General features: G+C 46.7%; 1 protein-coding gene across 1 annotated transcript in view; it reads right to left on the bottom strand.

Annotated features, from left to right (window-relative positions):
- Positions 1-24,472, bottom strand: part of LOC140395604 (dynein axonemal heavy chain 17-like) — an 896,966-nt gene that overhangs the window by 80,130 nt on the left and 792,364 nt on the right. Inside the window, exons 69-70 of the mRNA XM_072483576.1 lie at positions 10,966-11,136; positions 2,343-2,465 (exon numbers count right to left, since the gene is read on the bottom strand). Coding sequence (XP_072339677.1) covers positions 2,343-2,465; positions 10,966-11,136 — 294 coding nt within the window. The remainder of the gene's footprint in view (positions 1-2,342; positions 2,466-10,965; positions 11,137-24,472) is intronic.

Genomic DNA, 24,472 nt, shown 5'->3' with positions numbered 1-24,472 from the left:
GGCACCGCCACTTTCGCGATGTTCTGCCCACTCCAAAGCGCCGTACTTGGACACTATGCTGCATGACGTATCGACGACCTCAGGACATTGCCTGAGGCCTGCCCCTGATGCTCCACCCCCAACCGGCCGAGTTCTTGACGGCGTAGGTCTCTCATGGTCTCACCCATCAGGAACTCGGCATGGCGGCTGCGACTCAGTCCAGAGCCGCCACAGTTGGGGGAGGGCCGATCCGTAGGCAGGGGGGGGACATTATTCAGGGCTGGGGCATTGTGGGGGGGCGGGGTGGGGGGTGGTCCAGGGAGTGTGAGCCGGCCGAAGGGGAGGACTATTTAGCGGACAGCGGACGCCGTGCGCATGCGTGGCCGCGGACCGGGCAATTCTCCAGGGCGTATTGGCAGCTAGAGCCGGGTGCGCTACGCTGCTATCCTGCTAGCCCCCAACAAAACGGGAAATCGGTGGCCATTTTGCGCCAGTTTTTCCAGTGTAAAATGCCTCAGTTCCCACGCCGGCGTGGGGACACAGCCCCAGAATCGGAGAATCCAGCCCCCTATCTCTGGAATTAATCTAGTGGTCCTCCTCTGAACTGCCTCCAATGCAATCACATCCCTCCTCAAGTAAGAGGACCAAAACTGCACACAGTACTCCAGGTGCAGTCTCACTATTGCCTTGTATAGTTGCAGCAACACTTTTCTATTCTGTTCTATTCCTTTAGTAATAAATGCCAACATTCCATTTTACTTCTTTAATACCTGCATTCTAGTTTTCTGCGATTCATGCACAAAGACACCCAGGTCCCTTTGCAGCAAAGCATTCTGAAGTTTCTCTTCATTTTTCGAATAAGTTGCCTGTCTATTTTTCCAACATAATGAATAATACAAAGAACAAAGAACAAAGAAATGTACAGCACAGGAACAGGCCCTTCGGCCCTCCAAGCCCGTGCCGGCCATGCTGCCTTACTAAACTACAATCTTCTACACTTCCTGGGTCTGTATCCCTCTATTCCCATCCTATTCATGTATTTGTCAAGATGCCCCTTAAATGTCACTATCGTCCCTGCTTCCACCACCTCCTCCGGTAGCGAGTTCCAGGCACCCACTACCCTCTGCGTAAAAAACTTGCCTCGTACATCTACTCTAAACCTTGTCCCTCTCACCTTAAACCTATGCCCCCTAGTAATTGACCCCTCTACCCCGGGGAAAAGCCTTTGACTATCCACTCTGTCTATGCCCCTCATAATTTTGTAGACCTCTATCAGGTTGCCCCTCAACCTCCTTCGTTCCAGTGAGAACAAACCGAGTTTATTCAACCGTTCCTCATAGCTAATGCCCTCCATACCAGGCAACATTCTGGTAAATCTCTTCTGCACCCTCTCTAAAGCCTCCACATCCTTCTGGTAGTGTGGCGACCAGAATTGAACACTATACTCACACTTATCCACGTTAAACTCCAACTGGCAAATGGCCCACTCACCTAACCTATCCATATCTGTTTGTAAATGTCTTATTTCTTTTTTGCAACCTACGACCCATCTAATTTAGTGTCATCTGAAAATTTGGCTATAGTACCTTTTATCCTTGCATCCAAGTCTTTGATATATATTGTAAATAGTTGGGGCCCGAGGACCGAACCCTGTGGCACCCCACTAGTTACATCTTGCCAACCAAATAAAGACCATTTATCCCGACTCTCTATCTTATTTCCATCAGCTAGTCCTCTATCCAAGCTAATAAATTACTCCTAACCCCATGTGATCTTACCTTGTGTATCAACGTTTTGAACCCGGGTTCAATTCTGGCCTTGGGTCACTGTCTGTGTGGAGTTTTCACTTTCTCCTCATGTCTGCATGGGTTTCCTCTGGGTGCTTCGGTTTCCTCCCACAGTCCAAAAATGTGCAGATTAGATGGATTGGCTACGCTAATTGCCCCTTAGTGTCCAAAGAATAGATAGGTTTACTGGGTTACGGGGATAGGGTGCAGGTGTGGGCTTAAGTATGGTGCACTTTCAAGGACCGGTGTAGACTTGATGGGACAAATGGCCTCTTTCTGCACTGTAAATTCTATGATCACGTTGCATCTCACAAGGCATTGCAAGCCGGGTAGATCCCGGGAGTGGGGTCTTTTGTTGGCCATGCTGTGCCATGGCGCACGTGGCCATTGGATCGTGCACCTTGTTGTTTAATATTTGGTTAAATTTTTCTTATTATTGATTTGTTTTAGTACATGAAATTGAGCATAAATATGCAATGCGTATAAAAGTTGTACTGTATGTATACATTAAATACTGTATTCATCATATTTCTCACCATATCAGAAAGCAATAACATTTTGCATAGAAATACATACCAAGATTCCACCCCATCCTTGGTGCGCTAGAAAATCAACAGGGCTGGTAACACCAGCTTTAAATGGGAATCGCAGCAAAAAGTCTAGATGAATTGGGTTTATTTCCTTTTTCATCATAAAAACCTATTGGAGAAAATATTAATAACAGTAATTTCTAAATAACAAAGAAATGCATTGATTTATTGGTTAGTATTGAATTTATAGGCAGCATGGTGGCGTAGTGGCCAGCACTGCTGTCTCATGGCTCCGAGGTTCGATCCCGGCTCTGGGTCACTGTCTGTGTGGAGTTTGCACATTCTCCCCGTGTTTGCGTGGCTTTCGCCCCCACAACCCATTCATGGGCAGCACGGTAGCACAAGCGGATAGCACTGTGGCTTCACAGCGCCAGGGTCCCAGGTTCGATTCCCCGCTGGGTGACTGTCTGTGTGGCGTCTGCACGTTCTCCCCTTGTCTGCGTGGGTTTCCTCCGGGTGCTCCGATTTCCTCTCACAGTCCAAAGACGTGCAGGTTAGGTAAATTGGCCATGACAAATTGCCCTTAGTGACCAAAAAGGATAGGAGGGGTTATTGGGTTATGGGGATAGGGTGGAAGTGAGGGCTTAAGTGGGTCGGTGCAGACTCGATGGGCCGAATGGCCTCCTTCTGCAATGTATGTTCTATGTTCTATGTGCAGGGTAGGTGGATTGGCCGCGCTAAATTGCCCCTTAATTGGAAAAAAAAATGAATAGAGTACTCTAAATTTATTAAAGAAAGGTATTGAATTTAATTTTGAACAACATATCAAGAATTTTGCCCCGTTTAACTTGACAAAATAACCTTTCAATAAAGGATTTTAGAGCCTAAAACCTAACCTGTCTTTTTAGATATTGCTTATTAACAGTATCATTTGCTTTCATTTCTTTCAAAAAATCAATCATTTGTTACTTTTGCTTGAAGATTCATTGTTTCATTCATACGTTTATATTTTTCAGAATTAAAGACGTGCATAAATCCTTTCAACTCCTTTCTCTAACAGTAGATATCATGCTCACATGAGGCTGCTATATACAGGGCTGGATTCTCCGCACCCCGACGGCAAAATCGCGTCTGGCGCCGGAGTGGAGAATCCAGTTCCCCACATGGCATCGGGACCGGCGGCGGTTCCTCGATTCTCCGGCTCCAGAAAATCGGCGTGCTCGGGGAGTCCATGGTATCCCCCACCTGCAGCCATTGCGAGAGGCTGGCAGCGCTATTCTCCGCCCCCGACCAGCTGAGGTCCCGATGGCGTGGACTCATGGTCCACGCCGTTCGGGATACTCGCGTGGCGGCTGTGGACTCAGTCCGTGGCTGCCATGGTCGGGGGCGGGCCGATCAGAGGGCGGGGAGGGCCTCATAAGGGACCGGGGTATTTTTGAGCGGGAGTTCCAGTTGGGGTGCGCGGCCGATTGGGGGCACTATTTCCACGGTCCAGCTCAGTCCACCACGGAGCACGGCACGACCGCTGAAGGCCGCCACCGTGCGCATGCGCAGTCTCTGACCCGGAAGTGTGGGGGGCCGTATCTGCAGCTAGAGCTGCGAGCTTCACGACGGCTCCCTGCTGGCCCCCTGCAGGGCTGTGAATATGTGGTCTTTTGATGCCCGTTTTTCTGGTGTAAAAGGCCACAGTTTTCATGATGATGTGGGAACATAGTCCCTGAAACGGAGAATTCAGCCCACAGATTTTGCCCACGTTCTTTTCCACATAATAAGCGAGATATGAATGTTTATCTTCTGCTTTGTTTAAAAAAAACTGTTGTTTCTCATTAACCTAACTTCATTTTGTTCACAATTAAGTTCACAATTTACACAAATACTGCAACCTTCCTTTCTAAGTCATCTACCTATTCTTTAATTTTCCATCAGTCATCCTCTTAAAATATGTAGTTTTCCTCTTTACCATTTTGCATAATTCTCCCCTGGTCCTAAACAAGTTTGGGCTTTATAGATATTGAGTCAGCAAGCTGCTAAGAATAAGAGGCTGCAAGTTGCAGTTGAGTACTGGAATGTTCTAGCATTGTAGTATCCCTCAGATAAGTGAAGGAGGGAAGGTCATTGGGAAGGGATTGTCAGGAAGATGGGGCTGGTTTCTTCATGTCAAGAGGTAATGGTGGCGATTGGAAAGTTATGTGGGGGGATCTTGCGCAGGGAAGCTGGGGATGTTCATCAGTATCAGTGGGTTGCAATATAGGCGGCAGGATACTCTGTTCCTTAGACTAAGGGCTGGATTCTTCCAACTCGCCCGCTGCAAGAACGCCACAAGATGGCAGCGAGGAGAGCAGCACCCTATTTCACGTACGCTAAGCTTGAAACCCCCCTGGACACGATGGAGGAGAGGCGGATGAACCTGTACCCTGGCCCGGGAAGGAGGTTGCCAGCTGCCGCCATCCGCCATGCCTGGGCGCAGGTGGGAAAGGTGGTCAGCGCCGTCAGCAACACCGTCGAGACCGGGCAACAGTGCTGTAAAAAACTGCATGACCTCCTCACGGCGGCCAAGGTGAGTAGGCTACACTGTGCCCCTGGCACTATCCGGTGTCCCACACACCCGTAACCCAACCCCCCACCCGACCTGGAGGGCAGCCGAACCCCTACCCTGCACCACACGCTGACACCCATATCGGCCGCCATGGCCGGGTGCCCTGGCCACGGAGGCTACTAGCTCCCCACCCTCCCGGGCATAAAAGCATCGGACTGTCTAAAACTGTCATTTTTCATTACCCTCCCCCATGAGAAGGCTACTCATACCCATCGGGAGTAGGAGAAAACTGAAGGGGGACCGCCAAACCTGCGGCCCATCACCGTGGCAGAGCAGCCGGGCTGGATGTGGTCGGAGGCCTGGAGGAAAAGAAGGTCAACGGTGTGGAGGTCAGCCATGGGAAAGGAAGTGAGACCCTGCTGCATTGCCGTTCCCCATACCATGTGTGTCAACGCCCCCACAACACCACCCCACACCTCCCTCACCCTCACTCCAACACCATCCCTCACCCTCACCCCCACACCACCCTCACCCCCACACCTCCATCACCATCACCCCCACGCCACCTTTACCCTTATCCCTACACCACCGTCACCTTCAGCCTCACCCCCACTCCACCTTTACGCTCACCCCCACACCATCCTCACCCTCACCTATACACCATCCTCACCCTCACCTACACACCACACTCAGCTCCACCATCCCTACCAACCTCCAGCCCGTGGTCTAATCATGCATCTTGTCTTGTGTTTTGCAGGACCTGCTGGTGATGGGGCAGGTCCACCTCGTGTCCCCTGCCCCAGCCAGTGCCACAGCTGGAGCCCCACCCCCATGAGCTGAGCAGTGATGAGGAGAGGAGATCGGACGGCAGCCCTCGACCCGAGGCTCAGGAGTCCGATGTTGACACAGATTTCCCATCACAGCTGTGTCCAACACCCTTCACCATCACAGAGACACTCACCTCGGTTGGGCATTTGAGTGAAGAGGCTCCTGGGACACTATATGGTGTGCACCCCACAGCTGCTCCTGTACATCAGGTGGAACTCCCAAGGGGGTGGATGGTTGGAGGGCGGGCCGACCCCAGGGACTAGCTGCCATCCATACAGGTTTCAGGCTTCAGGAATGGACAATCCCTTTGATAGTGGAGATTCAGTCGCAGAGCCAGGGACTACATGAGGGTTGTCGGCAAGCATCCAGTACGTTTAGTTGCAGTTGGAGGAGTCCAAACGCGCGCAGAAGGATGTGGTGCCGACCATTCGTGCCAATAAGGCAAACAACCGCGTTGGAGGCATTGGGGGCGAAGGGCTTTGGCAATGGATCAGCACGTTCAAGGCGTGGGACATTCTGTGCAGGCGCTGATCGAGGCCCAGGGCAGGGTTGCCGCCTCACAGGCAGCCATGTGCCAGAGTAACCTGGCCACTGCAGCGGGGCTTCACAGCAGGCCATGGCTAGGAGCATCGGCGGCATTGCTCAGGCACTGGCCGACGTGGCGCAGACACAGAGGGAGATGGCGCAGTCACTGGCTGATGTGACACAGACCCAGAAGGTGGTGGCACAGTCAATGGATGATGTGGCGCAGTCCCAGAAGGAGATGGTCTACTCCCTGTGCTCCATGGCTGTGAGCATGTAGACCCTGGTCGAGACCAGAGCAGGCATCCAGGACTGACAGTGCCAGGTGGCAGGGGAGCCTCAGGGGATAGCTGTGCTCGCACCCCCGACCCATGGAGCAGCCTGGGGCAATTTGGCACCCAGAATGAGGAGGAGCTGATGGGGCCTGTGCCGGTGAGTCTTACAGGGGAGGTGTCAGATCATCACAGTACCTCAGACGCCCCCCTCCTGTCCCTGACCCTGAAGGTGGGCAGTGGGCAGAATAGGGCAGCACCATGCCACCTGGGACACACGAGCAACAGCCAGGCCCATCCAGGCCTGGTCGCCCCAGAAGAAGGCAGAGTGGGAATCAAAGTAGGCCCCCTCCACTCCTGCTGTACCATCTGGAGATCCACCTAGATGTAGCGTTAGGTCCGAAAGTTAGGCACCAGTTAAGTTGGCATGGGTGCACGGCACAGTTTAGTGATATTGGCTAGGGCACAAATCTGTATATATGTTGTCACATTAAACACCTCTTCACACTGTTACAAGTTTGGGCAGCACGGTAGCACAAGTGATTAGCACTGTGGCTTCACAGCGCCAGGGTCCCAGGTTCGATTCCCCGCTGGGTCACTGTCTGTGCGGAGTTTGCACGTTCTCCCCGTGTCCGCGTGGGTTTCCTCCGGGTGCTCCGGTTTCCTCCCACAGTCCAAAGACGTGCAGGTTAGGTGGATTGGCCATGATAAATTACCCGTAGTGTCCATAAGGGTTGGGAGGGGTTATTGGGTTGCGGGGATAAGGTGGAAGTGAGGGATTAATGTGTGTCGGTGCAGACTCGATGGGCCGAATGGCCTCCTTCTGCACTGTATGTTCTATGTAATTCTATGTAACCTGCCTCTGAGCACTGTCAGATGGATGCGAAGAGTGGGCTGGTCTGGGTTGGCCAGAGAGGGGGTGCGGGGTGTGTGTGGAATCGGTGGATGTTGTGGGTGGCTTGGGTGGAGGTGATGGTGGGTGTGAGGGTTGGTTGCGGCGTCCGTGCCCCTGGCCAGTTTCCTTCCCCCCAGTCGGTGAACCTGCGTCGGTCTGTGGCCTTTGGAGAGGTGCCATTAGCCACTATTGCAGTGGATAGCCCCTGTCGTCCAGGAGCCAATCTCCCAACCGGGGGGCATCTCGAACGTGTCAGGAATTGTCGTGTGTGCCAGGATGAAGGTGTTGTGCACACTGCCCGTGTATCGGGTGCAGACGTGCATGATGCGCAGCTGATGGTCAGATATTAACTGCACGTCCCTTTCGGTTGATGTAGAGTGGCCTGCCATTCGAGGTGCTCGTAGGGGCACATGCATCCCAATGATCACTCCCTGGACCCGAGGCATGACGGCGATGGCGCGGAACCCTGCTCCTCAGGCATCCTGTTGGGCTTGGTACACATTAAAATGAATATATTGCGCCGTGGGCATATAGGGCCTCCATGACAGTGTGGATGCACCTGTGCAGTCCCCCCCACCTCAGCCAGCCCGTCCGGTGTCCAGCCCAGCAGCCCACGGTCGCGCCTCCCTTTGTCCCACCTCCTCTCTCTCCCACATCAGCCATGATGCCGGTTTCATGATTTTTAAAAGCGTAAGTGAACTGCACCATCGGGAACTCGGCCCATTGGAGGCAGAGAGTCACAGAGGCCCTGGAGAATACTGGGTTGGACCCGCTAATGGTAAGCAAACGGTGTTTACTGTACGGCGTTTCGGACCGCATTGACACCATTATCGAAGTATGGGAGAATTGCGATTTGGTGTCAAATCGGCGCCCGCCGCAATTCCGGTGTCAGAACCGATTCTCGACCCAATCGAGTTTCCCGATTTCGGCGTCAGCCACTGGAGAACCCCGGCCAGTATCTCTGAAGGGGAGAGTTGGGGTAGTGCCTGCTAATAGTAGTCCATTTCTTTTGGCTGTGAGGTTGTAGTGGCCTGTTAGGACCCATTCAGGATTGGGAATGTTAAATTCAACCATAAAGTGCCTGCTGTTTAATGCAAACTAGTCTTGTAATGGAGGCGTTAAACAGATGATAGGCCCCTTTTTGTCAAAACGTCTAAATCCTATTTCAGGAAATGGGAATTACACACAAATTCTTCAGGATGAATTAGGAGAGCATGCTTCCTGTCCTCCATAATGGAGATATAGGAGCTCATTTAGAACCCAAAATCGAGGCATTGGGATGTTAAATTTCTAGACCTGAAGACTTTAATTAATTAAGATTTGCTTAACTTTCACATTTTTTCCACTACCTTTACTCTGTTCACAAAAAGCAGCCCATTTCTAAAATCTACCCCCAAAATAACTAGCTCCATCAACATTACTCCATAAGGTACTCTGTGGATTTCCACCTTGTCGTGATGGAGAGGCTTGTGCGTTCCATTGATCCCAAGACTTAAACTCCCGGCAGGGTCAGCCATGACGATAAGGTCGGAGGGGAGGAACCAGACAAAGCGCAATTCAAAACAAATCCTCAGCAGCAGACCTTGTGGGAGATAATCGTAGGTATCTTTGGCTGTGATGGCATTTGAAGACTGCAGCACTAAGAGAGACCCCCAGTCATCAAGGTTCCCGTGCAACTGGAACTGGACCTACCTTCTGGCAAGAATCCAATGTCTACTGATGTGCAACTGTACTTTCATGTTAAAAGATATCCTGCACAAGACGCCTACCTAGAGGAAACCAACACAGCCCCCACACAAACAAGCCCTTTGGCGAGAGGTGATGGGGACAGGAACATGAGATATGGAAGTCCCTAGCATCAGACCAGCATGTAGGTAGTGGAGTTTGATTCAGTCATTTTCCTCTTGGAATGGGAACTGGAGAGAGTTTTTGCAGCATTCTTCATGGCTGATCAGCCCTGTTCAGGATCCGCTCTGCTCACCCTGCATTGGGAAAGATCTAGAAAGGATTGCCATAAAAATAGTCTGTATCGCCTCCAACCTGGCTGGAAAACTGCATCCAATGGGCATCTACCTATGGTCAGAAAATCAAAGTTAAACTCAATTTCAGAATCTGGAAGGTATGAATCCTCATGAATAACGAGCGAAACAATTGACCGGCTGGAGAACTAACCTTGTTGCCCGTGAACTCTGGTACTTCAACATTGATGTTGCTGCCTCGCAAGAGACCCAAAGAGCAGGTGAAGGGCAGCTGAGGGAAGAAGGCGGTGGCTACACCTTCTTCAGGAGAGGAAAACTCAAGGATCAGCCCAGGACACATGAAATTGGATTCGCCATCAACTGACACTCGGAGCTCCCTGTCACCATCAACAAATGCCTCAGTACTCTCTATCTACAAATTGCCAAGAACCAGCAGGCAAGGGTCACGAGTGCCTATGCCCCAACCCTTGATGCCAGTGATGAGTCTAAAGAAGGTTTCTGCTCCAACCTGGGCACCATACTCTCCAACATTCGTAATGAAAATAAGATCATCCTCTTTGGGGACAAAAATAGCAAGACAGGAAAGGACTCCCAAATCTGGAAAGGGTTGCAAAGGACTCCCAACCCTTGGAAGGGACCATCGGAAAGGAAGGAGTTGGAAATCGCAGCTCTAACTTGGTTGTCCTGTTCACCAAATGTGTGAAAAACCTGCTTGTCATCACTGACACATTGTTCCACCGAAAAGACAAGTTCAAAACTTCCTGGAGATATCTACGATCAAAGAACTGGTACATGATGACTATGTCATCATCCGATCCAGAGACCAAAAGGATTCCCTCATCACCAAAGCAGTGATTAGTGCAAATGACTGCTGGATAGATCATTGGCTCATCCACTCCACTGGTTCATCCACTTCTCTATGTCCATGAAACTCCACCAGAAGCAGTGGAAGATGAAGAAACGTCCAGAAAAAAGATCAATGTTGAACGGCTTCAAGAGCCAAGAATGCTGGCGAACTTCCAATAGTGCCTTCTCAAAAATCTCCAAAGCATTCATTCTAACTGAATGGACAAAAACTGGAAATAGCTGAAGAAACCCATCATGTCAAGCTGCGAAGAAACTATTGGCTATAAAACCAGGAAACACCAAGACTGGTTCGACAAGGATGACCGTACCATTCAAGACCTCATTGACAAGAAGAGGAAAGCTGTCCACGCCTGCTAAAACAACATCACTAGCAAGGCAAAGAGGAAAACTCGTCAATTAACAGCTTGAAGGCACCAAATCATGGGAACCTAATGCACTGTTTCAGACCTAAGAGTTCAGATTTATTAACTTTTGAGACATGTGGGCCAGCCAGGGGCAGGGCAGCTCTTGGTGTTTCTCGAAATAGAAATGGCCTGGGAAAGTGAAATGTGAGTCACTAACTATTCATAGGCACACCGTAAACGAATCTACCCAACTTGGTTCTTGTGATTTAATTCTACCATTGAAAGTTCAAAATAACATTGTGCTCTGCAGCTGTTAACAAATATGGATAAAAAGCAAAATTCCTCCCACAATACTGAGAAGTAAATAAAAATGTTACAGTGTAATACATGCTAGCTCACTTTACCAAAAGCCAAGTATTTATTTACCTGAAAAGCAACTTGAGCTGTGAAGATGAGTTTATCTCTTTCAAAGAGACCTCTGGTTATATAAACAAAAACCGAATAAGTGATTTCATCTGTAAGGTTGAGGACACGCTCCTTTACATCGTCTGCTGGTATTGAGCGCAGAATAGCTTTTTCAAACGTGACATGAAAAGCCTAAATAATAAAATGAACAATTGTATAATATTTATTTTTAAGTTGATGCATCAATTATTTTCTATTTTTGCATAATTGCACTAGAAATCACACCAGGGGTCAAGGGCAGATTTACAATTCAACACACCATACCCGAGCACAGAACCCCAAAGGCGGGGAGGGACCCAAAATGTACCTTCTCTGATTCATGTCATTCATAGCCAAGCAGGTACAGATATATATTGCAAACCCGTCCGCAATTAAAAAGTCAATGACAATTCCCATATAGGTGGTGGAATGTATCTGATCCTTTGCAGCTCTCAATTTGGCGCAGGCACTAAGGACATATTCATACGTCCAGAACTACAATACCAATGCTACATTGTGGCCAAGCACTTGCACAGTGAGGAGTGTCAGTTGGCAACCAGATCAGACCCAGCCCTGAGGTGCCTGATGGGGGTTGTAGCTCTCACGTGTGCAGCAGGGTTTGGACCAGCATTTGGACCTTTGAGAAAGCGTGAGCCCAAGTGGCTGTTATGTGGGCAGGGCTGGAATTGCAGGTTTGCGCCTGTAAGTCCCATGCCCAGGTGGCAGGAACCGGGAATGCAACTGATTAACCCCCTCTACTCTATCCAACCCCCCACCACCTTCAATTCCCCCTCCGTACCTCTCCCCACCCCCTTCCCCTCCTCTCCCAACAGCCCTCCCTCACAACCCCCTCCCTCTCCCCAACTCCTCACCTTCAATTCCCCCTCCCTCCCTCCACCCACCCTCTACCTCCCATTCCCCAACCCCCCTCCCTCAACTCCCCATCCTCCTCCCTCCCTCTTCCCAACCCCCTAGCTCTCCTCCCAAACCCCTTTGCTCGCCTCCCATCCCACCCCTCCCTCCCCCTCTCCAACCACTTCCTTCACCTCCCCATTTACTCTCCTTCAAGCCCCATCTCTCCTCCATCAACCCCTCCTCATCCCCATATCCCCTCCCCCTGTCTCACCTTACCATCCCTTTCCCATCTGCCCTCCCACATGCCCCAGCCCTCTCCATCACACCCCATCCTCTCTCACCACATCATCCTCCCTCACCTCCTCCTTGTCCCTCCGACACCTCCCCTTCTCCTGTCCTTCACTTCCCCATTGCCCATCCCTCAACTCTTCATCATCAGTCCCTCAACTCCCCATTCATTCATCCTCCATCCTCTTCCTCATGCCTATTGCCCCCTCTCACCCCACCACAACTCCCTTCCCCCAACCACCACTCCCTCATCTCCGCATGCGGAGATAAATTCTTTAACAATGTAGAGGTTTCTTTAAAACCCCAAATGTCAGTCATTTTATTATTCTATTTGAAGCATAACCACAATACAAAATATTAGCTATGTCTATTATGAAACAATGATAATTGGCCAGAAATAAGGGTGTGCTACCTTATTCAATAGATAGTATTACAGCGAAAAGATATCTGGGAGTGCAGACTGCCATGTGAGAGTACCTTTAAGAAATGGGTGTTTATAAATGGGTGTGTATATAAATATCTGTCGTGAGAGTATCTTTGAAATGGGTGTTTATTACTGCAGTGAGGTCAGAGAGTGGGTGGAGCTGGGCTGTCTTTTACTTTCGCTTTAGGCTTTTTGCTGCAGGGTGGGTTTGGTTTCATTTTAGTTTTGGAGAAGCTGAAATCACAACAGGATGTGTTTGAATCTCTGCAAGCTTATGAATGTTCATTTGGGATTTTCAAAGTGGTAACTGCACTCAATAGTGAATTTAAACCTGATCTTTGTGTTAAAAGGGTCTTTGGTCTTCTGAATGTTGTTTGGGAATTTATTAAGGATTACTTAGTCTTGTATTCTTTGGGGGTTGTATTTGAATTAATGGTTGCTAAGATGTTCACTGCATGTTTTAAAAAGGTTAACTTGAGTTCACAGAATAAACATTGTTTTGCTTTGAAAAATACATTTCCATTTCTGCTGTACCACACCTGGAGATTGGGCTGTGTGCTCCCCATACCACAATCTATTAAAAGCTGTGGGTCAGATGAACACCATGATACACTTTGGGGTTCGAAACAAATTGGGGGCTCCAGGGGGATAAAAGTCTACCTATTGGATTGGCTTAGTGAACTTAAAGACAGTGAGGGGTGAGCATATTGTGGTTGCTTTTCAGGTGTGGTATTTTAGTTTAAATAGGGAGTGTGTTGTGGGCAACGGCTCTTTCAGGGGCTCTGAAGTTTTTGGGGGTGGAGACGGTCACACGCAGTACCTTACGGACAGAGACTAAAAGCAGACCATTAGATTTGGCAAAAACATTGCAGTTAACATTACCTGACAAAATGCAAAAAGGTGAGGTAATTATGGTAGTGGCTAAGCATTTAAAGTTGCCTGAGATACAGTTTGACTCATTGGAAATGGCAAAAATTCAGTTACAAATGGAACATGAGAAAGAATTAAAGCAATTTGAATACGAAAGAGAGAGAGAGAGGAAAAAGAGAGATAGGAAAAATAAAGAGAGAGAGAGTTTGAACTTCGGAAAATGGTCATGAAACATGACAGTCAGTTACAATTAGCGGATTTAAAGGGAAACGTACATTTGATGATAGTGATGAGGATAGTGAGAAAGAGCGTCAAAGTTGAAGGCTTGGTGGGAATCTATTTAAATATGTCCAAGCATTGCCAAGGTTTGATGAGAAGGAGGTAGAAGCCTTTTTCATTTCATTTCAGAAGGTGGCTAAACAAATGAAATGGCCACAGGACATGTGAGTATTACTGATTCAAACAAAGCTGGTAGATAGGGCGAGTGATGTGTTTGCATCACTACCGGAGGAGGTATCTGGGTCGTATGAGGAGGTGAAAAAATCCGTCTTAGGTGCATATGAACTAGTGCCTGAAGCTTACAGACAAAGGTTTAGAAATTTAAGGAAAGAATTTGGTTAAACATACATGAAGTTTGAAAGGATCAGAGTAATTTTGATAGATGGATAAGGGCTTTGAAACTAGACCAAATGTATGAAGCTCTCAGAGAAATTATGCTTTTGGAGGAGTTTAAAAATTCAATTCCTGATGTAGTGAGATCTCACGTGGAAGAGCAGAGGGTTAAAACTGCAACATTAGCAGCAAAAATGGCAGATGATTATGAATTAGTTCAGAAATCAAAGCTTGGTTTTCAACATCAGTTTCAGCCTGTGAGGGATAGAAACTGGGGACATGAGAAATACTCAAGTGGTAAAGGCAAAGGTGATCTGAAGGGAGATAATAAGGAGAGTGTACCTCAGACTAAAAAAGAAATCCAGGAGGGTGGAAAAGAAATGAAAAGCTTCAAATGTTTTCACTGTAATAAACTAGGCCATGTAAAGTCACAGTATTGGTGGGTGAAGAAAAGCACTGGGAAGGCTGATATGGTAAAACAGGATAAGACAGTGGGGTTTGTTAAAGTGGTAAAGGAAAGCCCAAGTGAAGTGAAGGAGGTGCAAAAAGATTGTACAGCCTGATCACGAGGTGATTGATAAGAAGGTGCCAGATGTCTTTAAAGAATTTACTTGTGTGGGTAAAGTTTACTCATGTGTATCAGGAGGAGCTGATTTTTAGTTTTGGAGCCCAATCTCCAGGTGTGGTACAGCAGAAATGGAAATGTATGTTTCAAAAATAAGTCACAATTTTAAGAGATACGGGAGCTAGTCAATCTTTAATGATAAGAGATGAGGAGTTATGTAGTTTGGGAAGAATATTGCCAGAAAAGGTGGTAATATGTGGAATTCAGAGTGAGAGTAGTGTTCCATTATATAAGGTAAGGTTGGAAAGTCCAATGAAGAGTGGTGAAGTGATAGTTGGAGTAATAGAGAAACTATCTTGTCCAGGAATACAGTTTATCTTGGGTAATGATATAGCTGGATCGCAGGTGGGAGTGATGCCTACTGCGGTGGATAAGCTAGTGGAAACTCAGACAACTGAAGTGTTGAAGGACAAATATCCTTGTATTTTTCCGGATTGTGTAGTAACAAGGTTGCAAAGTCACAGGTTAAGACAAGAGAAGAAATCAAAGAATGAAGATGAAGTTGAAGTGCAATTATCAGAAACGATTTTTGATCAGATGGTTGAAAAAGAACAAGAACAGGTGGAGGATGAGGCGGATATTTTTAGTTCAGGAAAATTGGCAGAGTTACAACAAAAAGATGTAGAAATAAAACAGATGTATCAGAAAGCATATACGGAAGAGGAATCTGAGTGTTATTACCGTAAAAGTGATGTCTTGATGAGAAAATGGAGACCTTTACATATGCAGGCGGATGAAAAGTGGGCAGAAGTTCATCAAGTAGTATTGCTGGTAGGGTAGAGAAAGGAGGTGTTGCGAGTTGCACATGAGGTATCAGTGGGAGGTCATTTGGGAATAAGGATAACTCAAGCTAAAATACAGAAACATTTTTATTGGCCTGGACTACATAAAGATGTTGTTAAATTTTGTCAATCATGTCACACATGTCAAGTGATAGGGAAACCTCAAGCAGTGATAAAACCAGCGCCCTTAATACCCATTCCAGCATTTGAGGAACCTTTCCTAATTGATTCCGTAGGACCGCTTGCTAAAATGAAAAGTGGGAATCAATATCTTTTGACGATAATGGATGTGTCTACTAGGTTTCCAGAGGCCATTCCAGTACATAATATTACAGCTAAAAAGATTGTGGAGGAGTTACTTAAATTCTTTACTAGATATGGACTACCCACAGAAATACAATCGGATCAAGGATCGAATTATACCTCAATGTTATTCATAAAAGTTATGGATAGCTTAGGAATAAAACAATTTAAATCAACTGCGTACCATCCAGAATAGCAGGGAGCGTTAGAAAGGTGGCATCAGACATTAAAGACAATGTTGAGGGCTTATTGTCAAGATTATCCAGAGGATTAGGATAAAGGAATTCCATTCGTACTGTTTGCAATTAGGGATGCACCGAATGAGTCAAACAAATTCAGTCCTTTTGAACTAATTTTTGGTCATGAGCTAAGAGGACCACTTAAATTGATTAAGGAAAAATTGGTGAGTGAGAAATCGGAAATTACATTCTTGGATTACATGTCAAATTTTAGGGAACGATGAAATAGAGCAGGTGAATTGGCTCGACAACATTTAAAAGTTGCACAAAATGTGATGAAACGGGTCGCGGACAAGAAATCCAAAGCTTGTAGTTTTGCCAATGGAGATAAAGTTTTAGTATTGTTACCAGTGGTAGGTGAACCTTTAAAAGCTAGGTTTTGTGGACCTTATCAGATTGAAAGGAAATTAAGTGAGGTGAATTATGTGGCAAAAACGCCAGATAGAAGGAAGACTCACCGAGTGTGTCATGTGAATATGCTTAAACGGTACTTTGAAAGGGAAGGAGAGAAAAAGGCAGAGGTTTTAATGATTCTAACTCAAAGTGACGAACCAAATCCAGATGACTGTGAATTTGGCATACCTCAAATTAAATTGGAAAACGAGGATGTTCTTAAAAATTGGGATAAATTGTTGAGTTACCTTCCAGAGGAAAAACAAACTGACTTGAAAGATTTATTGATATCATGTGGGCAAGTTTGTAGAGATAAATTGGGAAGTACTAAAATGTCTATACATGATGTAGATGTGGGAAGTGCTGTTCCAATCAAACCATATCCATACAGACTTAACCCTTTAAAATTGGCACAGGTTAACAAAGAGATTGAGAGTATGCTTAAAAATGGCATAATTGAAGTGGGTTGTAGCCAATGCAGCTCACCCATAGTGATGGTACCAAAACCATAAGGTACCCAATGGTTGTGTGTGAACTATAGAAAGGTTAATGCAGTTACAAGAATGGACTCTTATCCTATCCCACATTTGGAGGATTGCATTAAGAAAGTGGGACAATCAGCTTTTATTTCCAAACTGGATTTACTTAAAGGTTGCTGGCAGGTACCTTTATCCGAAAGGATGAAGAAGATTTCAGCTTTTGTGCCTCCAGATGGTATATACCAATTCAAAGTTATGCCATTTGGCATGAAAAATGCCCCAGCCACATTTCAACGGTTAACTAACAAAGTAGTTTCAGGATTACCCAATTGTGCGGTATACATCGACGATCTGGTAATTTTCAGCCAGACATGGAAAGAACATTTAAAAAACATCTGATGGAGTTATTCGATCGACTTCAGGAGGCTGGTTTAGTGATGAACCGAGCCAAAAGTGAATTTGGAAAAGTCCAAGTCACTTTCCTTGGCTATACAAACGGACAGGGTCGAATGGTCACACGGGATGTGAAGACAACAGTTATTGAGGAGTTTCTAATACCCTCGACACGAAGGGAAATAATGCGATTTCTTGGCATCAGTGGATTTGATCGAACATTTGTGAAAAAGTTTTGCAGCGTGATTGCTCCACTGACAGACTTGTTCAAGAAGCGTAACAAATTCCAGTGGACAGCGGAGTGTCAACAGGCATTTGACTGCCTGAAAGCTGTGATAGCCAATGCTCCTGCATTGGAAAATTACAAGGGACTTTGTGATTGAACTAAAATATCTGACTTTAAAGAGAAATGCCGAGGCGTAGACAAATGGACGGATCGTGCAAGGACCTTCTTGTTTGAAGAGACTGTCAATCGAGAAGGATTCCACTTGGAGGAAAAAAAAAAGAAATGGACTATATTATTATACCTGTTTGCGTGTGTTTTTTAAAACAAAAAAGTATACTGTGTGCATTTCTTAAAGGATAGTGAAAAGGTGAAAAATGAAACCATCTTGAAGTTAATGGTTTATTTTTTTCTTGGGGGGGGGGGTGTCATGTGAGAGTACCTTTAAGAAATGGGTGTTTATAAATGTTTGTGTATATAAATATCTGTCGTGAGAGTACCTTTGACGTGGGTGTTTATTACTGCAGTGATGTCAGAGAGTGGGTGGAGTTGGGCTGTCTGTCAGCTTTTTACTTTCGCTTGAGGCTTTTTGCTGCATGGTGGGTTTGGTTTCACTTTAGTTTTGGAGAAGCTGAAATCACAGAAGGATGTGTATGAATCTCTGCAAGCTTATGAATGTTCATTTGGGATTTTCAAAGTGGTAACTGCTCTCAATAGTGAATTTAAACCTGATCTTTGTGTTAAAAGGGTCTTTGGTCTTCTGAATGTTGTTTGAGAATTTATTAAGGATTACTTAGTCTTGTATTCTTTGAGGGTTGTATTTGAATTAATGGTTGCTAAGATGTTCACTGTATGTTTTAAAAAGGTTAACTTGAGTTCATAGAATGAACATTGTTTTGCTTGAACAAATATTTTTCCATTTTTGCTGTACCACACCTGTAGAATAGGCCGTGTGCTCCCCATACCACAATCTATTAAAAGTTGTGGGTCAGGTCTACGATACACTTTGGGGTTCTCTAAACCCTGGCCCATAACAAGACTCAAATTTCCTTTCTTACTCATCATGTTAGGAAGTAATGGATTTAATCACTAGCACTGCTCCTGAGCTGATATCTGACGGTAGAATTTCACAGAACAGATAGAAGCTATTTGGCCAATCATTGTCACTGTGCAGCTCTCAGAAAGAACTATTCATGTCATCATATTTCCAATATTTCTTCACCTTTTTAAATTTCAGTCATAAAATGTATGATGGAGTCTATTCCCGCCACTGTTTCTGGTAGGAAATTCCATATCATAACAAGCTTTCAATTCTTATCAATAGTCACTGGATCATTATATTTCATTTGGTTGAGAAAATTATTGCTGCATACAACCTGGTGCCTACAGTAAGAATGGGTCCAATTTTCAGGTATAAAGAATGGTTTCAAAAATGGAGATTGGGGTGTGCTGGTTTATGAAATTAAGTTATTTACATAAAGTCAGAAAGTAGCCTCAAAAATAAATATTTCACAAAGTATAAAACATTCGCAAGATTGCGTGTATAGGTGTCAGATAGAGCTGAGGATAACTAAAGCCAGAATTGAATGCCAAAAAGGCATCATGAAAAACAACTGATAAGGCATCATTGCCATGGTAAAGCTTTCTAAGTTCTGTTCGTGGCCAGAAAAGCCACATAGGCACTTTGAAAGATGGAGCATAGCAGTTAGGATTGAGGAGTAGGATATGGCTGAATTGTAAATATATATGCTTTGTATTCATTTTTACAATTGAACATGATACAATGGGAGGCACACATGCTTTAGATATTTACTCCTCGATTGTAAATGCATAAATGGCCTCAGTTTGGGTTGAGGCACTAAAAATTGATCAGGTTGCTGGGCCTGATAACATTTAACCTTGAATGCTGAAGAAAATCAGAGAGGTACTATGCAAGCTATTAACTCCTGTTGAGATCTGGACTAGTTTGAATCGACTGAAGAAAGGGCTTGATACATGAATGCCTACACACATGTGCCAAGGCCCATTCATTAATATTGAGATAGGAACACAGGAACAAGAGTATGCCATTCATAGTCTTGAGTTTGTTCTGCCATTATGGCTGATCTGCATCTTAACTCTATTTATCCAGTTTTGTTCTATATCTTGTTGGTAAAGCTCTATAATTCATGTTTTTAATAGGCTTGAATTACATAATTAAACTCTTGCACAATATAACTGCGGACAATGTAAATATTTCTAAGACACTCTGAAGATATCCTTGAAGTATGACAGCATTGACAGTAATAACTGGGAGGGGTTTGCTATCTAACATTTAAAATGTTAACAATTATTAAGCTGCATTATATTTCCAACATCTTAATGATGGAGAGCAGCGACAGAGAAGAAAATAAACCTTGCACACTGGATGTCATTACCTTGTTGGCCAGCCTGCCTCATGTACCCACAGATCTGTCTGTTGGAAATTGGCCATGATTATCACATGAAGGTGTATGGCAGAAACTCATGACCTTGAGTAGATATCATCCATGAATTGTGGAACAGCCGCTGCCACTGACAACCGTAGGCAGGATGCTAACTTTGTGCTGCCTGTCCATTTCCAGGATTGCTGTATGGAGCCAGCATTGTCACAACTACTGATTGACTGTGTGCATTCACCCATAATGCCAATATAAATTGTTTAAACCAGCACTATTCCCCAACCAAATAAATACTCTGACTACAAGAGCTAATCAGAGACTGTGGCAGGTAACACAGCAACTGACTCCTCAAAATCTGTCCACCATCTACAAGGTACAAGTCAGGAGTGTGATAGAATGCTTTCCATTTGCCTGAATGGGTATGGGGGGAACATCCAATGTCATCCAGGATGGAGAAGCCTGCTTGGTCAGCACTTCGTCCGCCATCTTAAACATTTACTCCTTCTGCCACCAATGCACAATGTTCACCATATGTAAATTGCATTGAAGCAACTCACCAAGGCTCCTTCAACAACACCTCCTACGGCCACGATCTCTACTACCTAGAAGTTCGAGAGCACCAGAAGCATGAGAACAAATTTCTCTCCAAGTCATGCATCGTGACTTGGAACTATGTCACTGTTCCTTCGCTGGGTTGAAATCCTGGAACTGGGCAGCATAGTTGCACAGTGGTTAGCACTGCTGCCTCACAGTGCTAGGGACCAGGCTTCAATTCTGACCTTGGGTGATTGTGTGGAGTCTGCACGTTCTCCCCGTGTCTGTGTGTGCTTCCTCCGGGTGCTCAAGTTTTCTCCCACAGTTGAAAGATGCAGGCTAGGTGGACTGGACATACTAAATTTCTCCTTAGTGTCCAAACGTTGGGTGGGGTTGCAGGAATGGGGTGGGGGAGTGGGCCTGGGTGGGGTGCCCTTTAGGAGAGTCGGTGCGGTCTCAATGGGCCAAATGACCTCCTTCTGAACTCTCTTCCACCAGCACTGTTGGGTATATGTTCTGCAGATGGACTGTAGGGATTCAAGAAGGTGGCAGCGCAAGGGCAGTTAGTGATGGGGAACAAATGCTGGCTTTGTCAATGACAAGGAATTACTCAGTAGGTCAGGCTGCATCTGTCAAGGGAAACAGAGTTAATGGACGTGATTCAGTGGACTTGAAACTAAGACCGGATTCGGATGCGTTTGGTGGGGTTTTTCTCATTGGCTACAGCACCGAGATTCACAGGCATTTGCCAGTTTTTTTGTCCTTGGGGAGATCCTCCCCGCGAGGCCACAGTTTCGTTGACTAGCTCCTTGGAGATCGGGCCCCATTTTGACCGGCAGCCTTGATCTCTGCAACCCTTTTTTAGGACACACCCCCCCCCCCCCCCCGCTTTGTGAACCCCCCCCCCCCCCCCCAACCCCCTAACCTTCTCGTGGCTCCTTGAACCCCCCCTCTCACTTCTCCCCACTAATGGGCTAACCCCTGGTAGTGCCAACCTGGAAGTTAGGCACCTTGGAACAGCCAGCCATTAGGCTCATTTAAATATGCTGATCTGGATCACGCCCAGCGAGGGCGAGATCAAGATTGCACTGGCCGGAACGATTGGCCCGGCACAGAGGCCGACTTGGGGCTCTCGCTGGATTTACCTGGTATGCCCGGCAGTGGCTGAATCGCGCCCAATATTTCAGGTTGATGAAAGTCACCAGAGCAATGAAGTTTTGTTTATTTCAGATTTCCACAATCTGCATTCATTTACATTTCCTCACTCTCTTAACACTGTTGCAAGTCTCATCCACACCTCACAGTTTACACACAATAGCAGTTACTCAACTGTAACATACTGTAAAATACTTACAGACAACTCTCTTTCCCGTTGATGATGACACTCGACAAGAGTGGTCAGAGATTAATGGGAGAGGTAGACATGCCTGTGTGTTTTAATATGACGGGCACAATACTCGCCATTATAGAAAGGGGCATTGCTGAGAACCCTTTCACCTCACCTTGCCCCTCTTCTAGCAGAATGTCCTGCTCTGAGAGGCTTTGCTCATTCTTCCAGTCATACTGAATTGCAGAGGTAGCTGTATTAGACCAACCAAAACTGGAAGCATCTAGATTGTGCACAAGCCTTTAAGTAACCAAAAAGGTACTTCAGCACCAACCAAAATACTTCTTGTAGCCTCCTGAAACGTTAGTATTCAGCCACAAAGTATGAGCAATAGCCATTAGAAAAAATCCAGCGAAGAATCTGCAGTTATTGATCATCCCATTAAATTGTGTGGGTGAGGGACTGGGGTGGCAGGCTTTAATGCTGGGGCATATTCAGCTGGACAACATTAAGAGGCTGCAGCATGGAGCTGCTATGTGTCAAGAAAGCAAGGAATTGTAATAAGACCATAAGATGTAGGAGCAGAAGAAGGCTATTCGGCCCATCAAAACTGCTCTGCCATTCAATGATATCGTGACTGATCTGATATGGTAATCCTTAACTCCACTTTCCCTTATTACCATAACCCTTGATTCTCTTACTGATTAAAAATCTGTCGATCTCAGCCTTGAACATATTTAACAGCCCAGCCTCTACAGCTCTCTGCGGTAAAGAATTTCTTCATCATCATCTGTCTTCAATGGATGACCTCTAACTCTGAAATTATGCCCTCTGGTCCTTGATCCTCCCACGAGGGGAAATAACCGCTCAGCATCTACCCTGTCAAGCCCCCAAGAAACCTGGGCGGGATTCTCCGTTGGCTGTGGAGAGGAGCTGCCGCTGACAGCCTGCTTTAAATCTGGTGCCCTGGGTCGTATAGGTGACCCCTCCCCCGGGCACCCTCCTGCGTGTCCTCTGGCTCCAGCCGAGCCATCAGCTGTATGGGCACTCCAGCACAACATGTCCCATCTTTTTGGCCCCGCTAGTGTCCATCACGGACCCGGCGATTCCCGCACTGTTTTCTGTGAGTTTCGATGGTGTTCCATGCAGCGCCGGTGCGGAGCGGTGCTAGTGTGGCGCCAATTTTGCTCAGGTGGAAGTCCACAGATTCTCCGTTGGCGTCAGCACTTCTGCTCAGAAACAGAGAATTCCGCACCTTATATGTGTCAATAATGTCGCCTTCATTCTTCTAAACTCCAGTAAGTATAGGCCCAACCTACTCAACCCCTCTCATCATAACAAAATCCTTCCATACTTGGGATCAACCTAATGAACCTTCTCTTGCCTACCTCCAATATATCTTTCCTTAGATAGGGGACCAAATCTGTTCACAGTAATCCAGGTGTGGTGTAACTAGTGTCTTATAGTTATAGTAAGATTTGCCAATTTTTTAACTCCATTCTCTTTGAAATAAAGGCCAACATTCCATTTGCCTTTCTGATTACCTGATGAACTTGCATGAGCTTTATATGATTTATGCGCAGGACACCAAATCCCTTTATGCTTTCTGCAGTCTTTCTCCACTGAAACAATATTCTGGTCCTTTATTCTTCCTGACAAAGTGCATAACTTCACATTTTCCTACATTATATCCGATCAGTTAACCTGTCTATATCCCTCTGTAAACTCCTTGGGCTGGATTCTCCGATTTTGAGACTAAGTGCCAACGGCGGGAACCATGGCGTTTTACGACAGAAAAAAACATCACAACAGCTGCTTTAAATGGACTAGTACCAGCCCCATTAGGAACGCAATAAATTCCATGGAAAACGGAGCCGGATTCGCCGATCCGTGATTGGCGCACATGAGGTACACATGTTGCTGCCGCACTTAAACGGTCCTTCCCCCACACACCGTCTCAGTCAACATGATGGATGGAAGGAGAGCAGCGCCACGTTTCAGGGACGCTGAGCTGGAGACCCTCCTGGACACCGTGGAGGAGAGAAGGATGACCCTGTACCTTGGCCCGGGAAGAATGCCGCCAGGCACCCCCGTGTCTGGGAACAGGTGGCAGAGGCGGTCAGTGTTGTGGGCAACATCGTCCGAACTGGCATGCAGTGCTGGAAGAAACTTCACAACCTCCTCAGGGCGGCCAGGGTGAGTAGGCTGCTCCTTGCCCCTGGCACTAACACCACCCTCCTACACACCCGTAACTCGGCCACGCCCCCCTCCCAGCCCCCCTTCCCCCCGGGTGACGACCAAACCCCCACCCTGCCAGCACCCGTGCGAGCCACCATGGCTGGGTGCATGATGTGGAGCATCGCAGAGTGTGCTGTCATCATCCTCCAACCTGTGGACCAGACCCGCTGTCACTGCCAACCCAGGGCCCCCAACTCGTAGCGCCACAGATATGTATAATGGAGGGGGTGTGCATGCGGGTGGTTTGGAGGTGTAGGAGGTGAGGGGGTGAGGGTCTGGGATGTAGTGTGTGTGCCCCTGGCCAGCACCCCCCATGCCCTCCCTCCAAGTCGATGAACCTGGAGGCGATCAGAGCGTCCCGTGTGCGTTGGCCCCGGGGATAACATCATGCGGCCTCCCCTGCATGCCCAGGCGCCATGTCCTGCTCATTGTCCCCCTCCCCCTCATCCTCCTCGTCTGACGAGGCCTGCCCTTCCTCCTCATC

Source organism: Scyliorhinus torazame, chromosome 18 (genome assembly GCF_047496885.1).
Source record: "Scyliorhinus torazame isolate Kashiwa2021f chromosome 18, sScyTor2.1, whole genome shotgun sequence".
Classification (NCBI taxonomy): Eukaryota; Metazoa; Chordata; class Chondrichthyes; order Carcharhiniformes; family Scyliorhinidae; genus Scyliorhinus; species Scyliorhinus torazame.
This window is presented reverse-complemented; position numbering and strand designations above follow the sequence as displayed.